Here is an 8,962-nt window from a genome sequence, read left to right as displayed (position 1 = left end):
TGAACAGAAAGAAACTGGTGGTGAAACAGAACCAAATGGACAAATAAGCTGACCAAAGCTGATTCTCTGAGGGAAACAACAAAACTGATAAACACCTGGCACAGGATGGGGATTGTATTGGCTCTCTGTTAGGAAGGAACTAGTCCCACCCACATTGAGGCTCCTTGCTATTAGCAAGGATCACTAACAACACCAAGCATTCACACAGATGTAGACCGGCATTCCACAGTCATTGGTGGGGGGCGAAACATTACAGACAGGGAGTATTCAGACACTCGAGGCTATACTTAGAAGTTTCCCCAGGGAAATGAAACCTGCATGTAATGTTTACATGCACACACAAAAACAAACTAAACATGTGTGTACGGCAGCTTCATTCACAGTTGCCCCAAACAGGAAAGAGTCTAAAGGACTTTCAGTTAAGCTGTGGTTACTTCATGCCATGGAGACTTCAGTAACCAAAGAAACAAGGGGAACACTGGGCCATGGGGTTGGATCTGCGCTGCGGCGAGGAAGACGCTGGACTCAGCTCGGCAGGGCTCCACCTTGTGGCCTTCTCTTGCAAAGGCACAATTACAGGCAGAAGGTAAAGCCGTGGCTGGAACTGGAAGGAAGGCGTACTATAGAGGCATGGGCAGTGATGTGAAGAAAGGGAGCCATTGCAGACAAATCTACACTTGAAACTTTCAAAACTTTCTACTGATAGAGTGCATATAATTGTGAACTATATTTAATAAATTAAGGGGTGGAAAACCATTTGAACTTTTTTCCTGGGGGAGGGGGGAAGGCAAGTTTTAAATAGTACATATAAGGAAGACACATTTTATATATTAAAAATAAAAAGCCATGGTATTTTTAATAAAAAGATAAATAACTTGATAACATCCTTCTGGGAACAGATAGATGCATTTTTTGGTTTTTTTTATTTATATCTTTATTACTGACAGTATTACAGTTACTAAAATAAGAAAGCTACTTCTATTTAAGCTTTTCCAGAACCTAAATATCTTTTCCTCTGCGGCGTTCTGAGACACAGACTACAACCGCACAGAGCAGACCATGAGGTGAGTGACAAGCCCTCCCCGCCCCCCAGCTGGACAGCTAGTCTCTAGGCCCTAGGCCCCTAGGCAAAACCCCAGAACCCTTCCCCACTCGCCTAAGCTGCACTAGCTGGCTAGCAAGAAAGCCTCCTGCAGGTAGGCTGCTCCAACACCCCCCACTGGACCCTGTAATCTACTAGTCCCACTCTGCCCCCAAACCCACCCGTCCCCAGAGACCTTAGCAGCTTCTTGAGACACAGACAGTGACTGCAAGGATTGCACCAAGAGGCAAAGATACTGTCTGCACCAATTGGTAGAAGAGATGTGTAGGTGCCAATATAAGAATACATTCAAAAGAGCAATATGACACCACCAGAACCTAGTGGTCCTACAACAGGAAGACGTGAACCTCTTAACCCAGAAGAAGCAGAAAATGGTCTCTAAATATAGCTTTATGAAGATGATAGAGACCCTTAAAGAGGAAATGAAAAATTCCCTTACAGAAATGGAGGAAAAGACAAAATATTGAAAGAAATCAATAACTCTCTTAAAGAAAACCAAGAAAAACAGGTGAAGCAAGCATCTCAAACAGACCAAGACTTGAAAATTAAAATAGAGGCAATAAAGAAAACACAAACCAAGGGAACTGTGGAAATGGAAAACCTGGGTAAACAAACAGGAACTACAGGTGCAAGCATAACCTACGGAATACAAGAGATGGAAGACAGAATCTCAATAGTTGAAGATATGATAGAGAAAACAGATTCATCAGTCCAGGAAAAGTTAAATCCAACAAATTCTTAACATAAAACATCCAGAAAATCTGGGATACCACGAAAAGACCAAACCTAAGAATAATAGGGATAGAAGAAGAAGAACTCCATCTCAAAGGCACAGAAAATATATTCAATAAAATCATAGATGAAAAGTTTCCTAACCTAAAGAAGGATATGCCTATGAAGGTACTAGAAGCTTACAGAACACCAAATTGACTGGGCCAAAAGAAAAAGTCCCTAGTGCTTGAACTGGCTTTTTGGAGTCCATTCTCTTTGGAGGGATAACTTGCTCAGCCTAGATATGGGGAGAGGACCTTGGTCCTATCTCAAAGTGATGTGCTAGACTTTGTTGACTCCCCACTGAGGAAATGGATGGGTGGTGAGGTGGGGGGAGGGTGAAGAGGATGGGAGGAAGGGAGGGAGTCGGAACTGGGACTGGTATGCAAAATGAGAAAAGATTGTTGTCAAAAATAATTATCAAAAATTATTTCAAAAAAATCTTTTTCTCCAGTAACCTAGATAATAGCTGTACCCACTCCTCACCCGAACACACAAAGGCCCCACCCGACATAAACACACAGGTGACACAGGTAGTGTCACCTGTCACGTGAACACACAGGGGTCCACTCCTCCTCACATGTGTGTGTTCATACGGTAGCCTCTCCCCTCATGAACACATAGTAGCATCTCCTCATATAAACACATAGTAACCCTGTCCCTCACATGAACGCACAGGGGTCCCGCATAGCACATGATCACAGGATCTCCTCACCTGGAATAACTTTGTTTTTGTGTACATGGTGCCGTAGCCTTCTCGTTGGCTGAGGTAAAACATGCCTGTGAAGCTGGAGCCATCCGGCCACGTGTAGGTGCCCATGCCATGGCAATGGTCCCTGTAAAACTGCCCACGGTAGGTCTATGGAGAGAAAAGGTGAGTGAACCTCCTATCTGGGAGAAGCCACTTCTGTCTAGAACCCCAACCCTGGCAGGAACTGCTAAGCCAGTCTATCACATCTGGTTGGCAGAGAATGAGGACCATGAGGCTGTAATGGGCTTCTTGGGTACCTAGACACAAGGCTTCGTTCAGGCCAAGTAGCCAATGGGATGACTGGTCTCCAGGCAGCCAGCCCTATGAGTCCACCCTCCCTGCCCTCTGCTCTGGTATCCTTGCAGGAGGGTGTCAGAATTGCCTGTAGTTGTTGCCAGGACAGCACCCACCCAAGGTTTGGCAGAGCCCACCCCCCTTAGGAGTCCTGGCCCCACTCTGATGAGCTCTCCATCAGGTAACAGAGACCAGGCTGGATGGAGGATGCTGGAGGGAGGACTGGTCCAGGTAACCCCAGCCTTGGGCACTAAGATAGAGAAACCCTTGCCAGTGGCAGAGCCACCCTTGGGACAAAGGAGCAGAACAGGAGCCCATGGCTCCCCAGATGTCATGAGTAACACCAGACTGAAAAGGTTCCAGTGCCAGGGCTCCTAGACTACCTGTGGTCTATAACCTCAAAGGGAGTGGCACTCTTAGGAGGTGTGGCTTTGTTGGAGGAAGTGTGTCACTGTGGGTGCAGGCTTTGCGGTATCTTCTGCTCAAACTTTACTCAGTGTGACCCTCAGACCATTTCCCGCTGTGCCTGCAAGATGTAGAGCTCTTAGCTACTTCTCCAGCACCACATCTGTCTGCAGGCTGCCATGCTCCCAGCCATGATGATAATGGACTGAACCTCTGAAGCGGTAAGTGAGCCACCTAATTAAAAGCTTGCCTTTATAAGAGTCACCATGGTCATGGTGAGACTTCACAGCAATAAAAACCCTAGGCTCTTTCTCCAAGTCCTTTACCTGAACACAAACGATAGGAAAACAGAACCACCAGAAGTGTTCACAGCGCTGCATCCCTGGTGACCCGGCCAGGCCTCCAGACACGCTGCACCCCTGCTTTGCTGCACACTGAGATACTGTCCCCTACCAGTGACACGGGAAGCACAAACAAATTTGGTCTCGGGGTTCTGTTTTGTGTCGCTGCCTCCATGAAGTCTTTGCTTAGGTCCTGGGCATAGCCCAGCATGGGGGCTGATGTGCATTTTCAGTTTATACTTAAGAATATCTTAGCCAACAAACAATTTCAACAAGGTAAAATATAAGAGTTTCTGCAATAATTTGAAGCTTTGAAACATTTTCGCACCTTGGGGGAGAGGACTCTACTCCTGTTGTTTTGCCAAACTGATATGTTGCCAAGCTGCCTTCTCGATGTTTATATGAATATCCATTGATTCATGCTGCCCTCGACCTTGGTCAGAGAAGCTTCTTTTTGCAGCGGGAATCAGTCAACGCAAATATTTTATAACTGGCCAAGGTGCTGAGAATAAGTGATTGATAAGTCCTCGGCCCTAAACGGGACGTCTGTATCTATCTCCCTCCAGCAAGGCTCAGGCGGCGTTGTAGAAGTGGGGAAGAGAATGTGCCAGGGAGGAAAGCTGTACAGTACTGGTTTCTGGACAGGACATGGCGGCTACACTCATGAGCTCACAGCAGCATGGCTACCTGCACAAGGCCTGCCTAAGACTCCAGAGTGGATGAGGGAGGGGCTCACGAGGCCCCGCCCCTAGCTGAGGAGCTATTTAATGGCAGCTAATGACTTCTGAGGATGAGAAACCTAAATTTCTCTGGGGGGTGTGTCTGCTGGTAGGCTGCCCATGCTCCACGGGAGGGCCCCCCACCCATGCAAATGTGAGGAGCACTGATTGGACTCGGTAAGCTATTTTAAAGAGAGACAGAGAAAGAGGACACTAAGATGGGAAGGGGACATGTTGGGTGGGTTGGAGGGAGTGGAGAGTGGGGCAAATACGCTCAAGATAAATCTATACATGGATAAATAAAAACATTTTAGATAATAAAACATCCACTCAGAATAAGAACTTACCTTCTTCAGCTGCAGCTTCCCGAATCCCATGCATGACCCCCAGGAAACCATGCCATGATACAGAAAAGTGCAGAGAATGCCTCTGGAACTCTCCTGCAGAAAGCCTGAACCCCATCCTATGGGCCGCTTCGAAGGTTCACAATGCCTGCCCTCGGGAGAAAGGCCTCTGTCGAAGCCACCTACCTCGCCTGTGGGCCAAGAGAACTCGCCGTATCCGAGCTTCATGTTGAGTCCGAACTCCCCTCTGTAGACACTGCCGTCCTGCCATTCCTGCACCCCCTGGACAAGCTGGATGTAGGCCTCCTTCAGGTCCTGCTCTCTCCGGGAGCCTTCAGACTCCGCCTCATCCTCCCTGGGATCCACCGAAGGGTCCCTAGAAAGACAGAGAGCTACAGAAGAGCAACCAGGGACACCCAAGTGTGACCATGTGCAGAGCTCCACCCCTCCATCTCCTGTCTCTCCAGAGGAGCCCAAGGCTCCGAATTTCCCCAAAGGGAAACTGGGCCATAGACGATGTAGTGATGTAGTGAGTATGGGATTCCACAGGAAATGAACTGTGCAGGAAGGGTACAGACTGACGAGAGTAAATATGCCCACCCCTGAGACAAGGCCAGTCAGTCCCTCTAGCCATTTCCAGACAGATTGCCCACAGTCCTCCCTCTTGAGCTGGCAGTACCAGACCCGTGCTGGGCAAAAAGCAGATGCTCAAACACACAAATAAACCCAGGAGAGGTCTGAGAGTAGTTGTAGGGAGCAGCAAACTGACAGACAGATGAGATGGACAGATGCCAGAGCACAAACTGCAGTAGGGAGGAGAAGTGTGTCCCAGGCAGGTTTGCCTCCCTCTGGCCCTTGTGTTCTGAAGGGATGACTTGTTACTTAGACAAGGATCTCAGTCCTAAGCCCGTGACACTCCCCCCTCAGCCTCCTCTTGGCTCTCTCAGGATGCTCTATGGTGACGCTTCTTCTCCGGAGACCAATCCCAGTGTCTGGCTGGTGGCTAGACTGGTAGCACACAACACGGGATTCCCTCAGACCCGGTGATAATTGACCTCGATTGTCAACTTGACTTCATCTGGAACCAACTAAAACCGAAAGCAGCTGGGCACACCTGTGAAGGACTTTTTGCACTGGATAATTTGAGGAAAGAGGATTCATGCTAAGTCTGGACCACGCTGCAGCCAGGACGTGGAAGGAGGAAGCTTTTGCTTCTGCTTTTGTTTTCCCTCGTTCTTGCTGGCAAGTTCATCTATCTGTCCTGCTTGCTGAGGCATTCCTGTTATTAGAGCCTACTTTCCAGGAGTTCTAACAAATACCAAAGGCCAGCTGAAACATCCAACCTTGTGGCCTTGACAACTATCATCGTTAATTTTTGGCCATTCTTTGAGGAGACAGAAATTGTTGGAATACTCAGACCACAGGCTGTAAGCCACTTTAATAGTATATGTATGGTACTATTGTACGATATTGTACTATTATACATTGCTGTGGAATAATCTTTTTGTACACTGTGAAGATTCGTCACTCAGGTTTAATAAAAGCAACTGCAGAACTATAAGTGGGACAATCAAATTAGGAGGATGATGGGAAGAAGAATGGAGTCAGAGGAGATGCCACCAGCCACTGAGGTAGTAGAAGGTAGTAGAATGTGTAGACAATGGGGTAACAAGCCATGAGCCGTGTGGCAGAGCATTAAAAAAAATGGGTTAATTTATATGTAAGAGGTAGTAACAAGCATGAGCTATCAACCGAACATTTATAATTTATATCAAGTGTCTGAGTCAGTTATTTGGGAAGCGGCTGCCGGTTATTTGGGAAGAAACAGTCGGGACAAGAAACTTCTGCCTACAAATGGTGCCCACAGTCTGATAAAGATCCACATAAAACCTGAAAAAGCCGGGCGGTGGTGGCGCACGCCTTTAATCCCAGCACTCGGGAGGCAGAGGCAGGTGGATCTCTGTGAGTTCGAGACCAGCCTGGTCTACAAGAGCTAGTTCCAGGACAGGCTCCTAAGCCACAGAGAAACCCTGTCTCGAAAAACCACACACACACACACACACAAAAAAAAAAAACAAAACTGAAAAAGCCTTAATAAGGTTCTAACCAGGCAAAAACAGCCAGATGCAGCTTCCTAGTCTCCTAGTCTCACACCAGCCACAATGCAGAGACCCGTCTCCTGACAGCTGCCTGCGAGATGGAGTTGGCCGCCAACTGCCATGAGCTCAGCACAGAGGGCAGCATATTTGAGCTCACAAGGACTTACTCCCTAGAACCTTGTGGATGTGAGCTCAGACTGGCAGAGAGCGGAAAGAGAGAAAAACAGAGCTCTGGCCCGGTCCCTCTTTTTCTTGTTGTAAGAACTCCAGTCCTATCATGAGATTTCACCCTCATGACATCATCTGGATTTAACGACCTCCCCAAGTCTAGCCCCCAAGTCTCATCACTTTGATTAGAGTATCAACATGGATTTTGAGGTACACGAGCATCCAACCCTAGCCCATAGCAGGGCAAGTACAATGAGTGCAGAGCAGGTGGGGGTTTTATTATGGACAAGGCTCTGCCGAGGCTCCTGGCCCAAGAAGCCCCTACTATTATCCACTGAGTAGTGAAGGAGCTATGCGGGTAACAGGATGGAGCAGGGCTTCCTTCAGCTGCCTAGAAGCGAATGAGACTATGCCAACAGTCCCAAGAACAGGCATGGGATCCCCGCTACTACTTGCCCATCCTTTTTCCTCTCGGTTTGGTATAATTGAGAGTCTTCTCTCTCCAGAGACTAGGCTGGGGAGGGTAAAGGAACCTTTAAGGGTGTAGTAAGAGGGTAGTAGTAATGTTGGAGGCAGGGTCTCACTATGTAGCACTAGCTGGCCTGAATTGCCTTGTGTAGGCCAAGCTGTCCTTTAACTGACAGAGATCTGCATGTCACTGTCTCCCCAATGCTGGGATTAAAGTAGGGCGCTACCACATGAGCCTTCCTTTAGCGATTTTTAAGGCCTGCCCCATTACTGAATTCCAGCTGATGCATAGCCCTCTGGTGCTAATTGCACCTTCCTGCCAGCGGGTCCCCTGCACCTTCTGGTGAAGAAGGTGTAGCTCTTCACAGACTCCTGACTCTCGATGTCAGGAGACTGACCACTCCGTCCCTCCAGACCTCTGGAACTGAAAGTTTTCGAGACTTGGGAGTCCAGAGTGGCAATGGAACGAACGTCGTCCATGTCTGTCCTCTTCAAACCTAGAAGCAAATCTGTGTTCACAATTCGCCCTCATGACCGAGGACAGTGGCAGCTGGGGGACCCGCCCGCAGTCCCACCTAACTTGGGCGACCCTCTTCGGAGTCTCCAAGTAGACACCCCTAGCTCCTGAGGGCTCACTGGCTTTCCTGGGGAGTTCCCTGGCCTTCCCTGCACCGCAAAGGGCCGTCAGGACCACATAGGATCTAGCCTCGCCTGCTGACCTCCAGACGCACTCGGGAGACCCTGGCTTAGAGGGGATCAAGCACCTCAGAGCACAGCAAGCCGTGTAGACCCACTACCCGAGCGTCACGTTGCCTTGGAGACGGTCACGCCCACGGTGTGCTCCCAGCCCCAGCCAATCGGAGCCAGCCAGGTTGCACTGACCCTCCCCCAACTCCTCCGCCCCAGACCCGCCCCTGAACAAACCTTGGCCAATGCACGAGCGGATCTGAGATTACCACGCCTCCTCCCAGCCACCGCCAATCCCCACGTTAGTTCGGCTACCGCCAATGCTCCTTCAGTAAACGCGGAGTGTCGACCCCACACAGCCGGTTAGCCCAAACCAGAAACTGCCAGCATTCCCAAGGAGAAAGCTCGGCGAAAGACCCTGGGGCCAGGGCTTGATTAAGGCCTTCTGACTGTTAAACTCAATTGTATGCAGTAGTCGCTCGCAAAGCCCTAGACGGCAGCCTGGTCCTGGCAGAGAGAAAGACCTCTAGAAGAGCGGTTTCTAGAACAGGGTTGCAGAGAGGAAGCACTGGAGTGCACATCCGGAGTCACATTGAGGAACCGGGTGCCAATGTGTCTTGAATGGTTGGAGGAGCTGCAGATGATGAGGCTAGACCAAAACACATAACGTGCTGAAATTTTGTTTTTATTCCTAAATAAATGCATGGACACTTGGCATACAAAGATCAATAAGCTATATTTCTATAGTTTGTCATATAAATGTTCACCAGCCCCTCATCCCAGCATTTCGGAGACTGAGGCAGGAAAATCGCT

General features: G+C 48.8%; 1 protein-coding gene across 3 annotated transcripts in view; it reads right to left on the bottom strand.

The window, feature by feature from the left end:
* The window catches only part of Ankmy1 (ankyrin repeat and MYND domain containing 1), a 47,918-nt gene extending 39,654 nt beyond the window's left edge, over positions 1–8,264 (bottom strand). For all 3 annotated transcript variants that reach the window (XM_013351612.2, XM_026786258.1, XM_026786259.1), the window contains exons 1-3: positions 7,800–8,264; positions 4,914–5,103; positions 2,589–2,732 (exon numbers count right to left, since the gene is read on the bottom strand). In XM_013351612.2, coding sequence (XP_013207066.1) covers positions 2,589–2,732; positions 4,914–5,103; positions 7,800–7,942 — 477 coding nt within the window. In that variant the 5' untranslated portion in view covers positions 7,943–8,264. The remainder of the gene's footprint in view (positions 1–2,588; positions 2,733–4,913; positions 5,104–7,799) is intronic.
* Between the last annotated feature and the right edge of the window lie 698 nt (positions 8,265–8,962).

This window comes from Microtus ochrogaster, linkage group LG4 (assembly GCF_000317375.1).
Source record: "Microtus ochrogaster isolate Prairie Vole_2 linkage group LG4, MicOch1.0, whole genome shotgun sequence".
Lineage (NCBI taxonomy): Eukaryota > Metazoa > Chordata > Mammalia > Rodentia > Cricetidae > Microtus > Microtus ochrogaster.
This window is presented reverse-complemented; position numbering and strand designations above follow the sequence as displayed.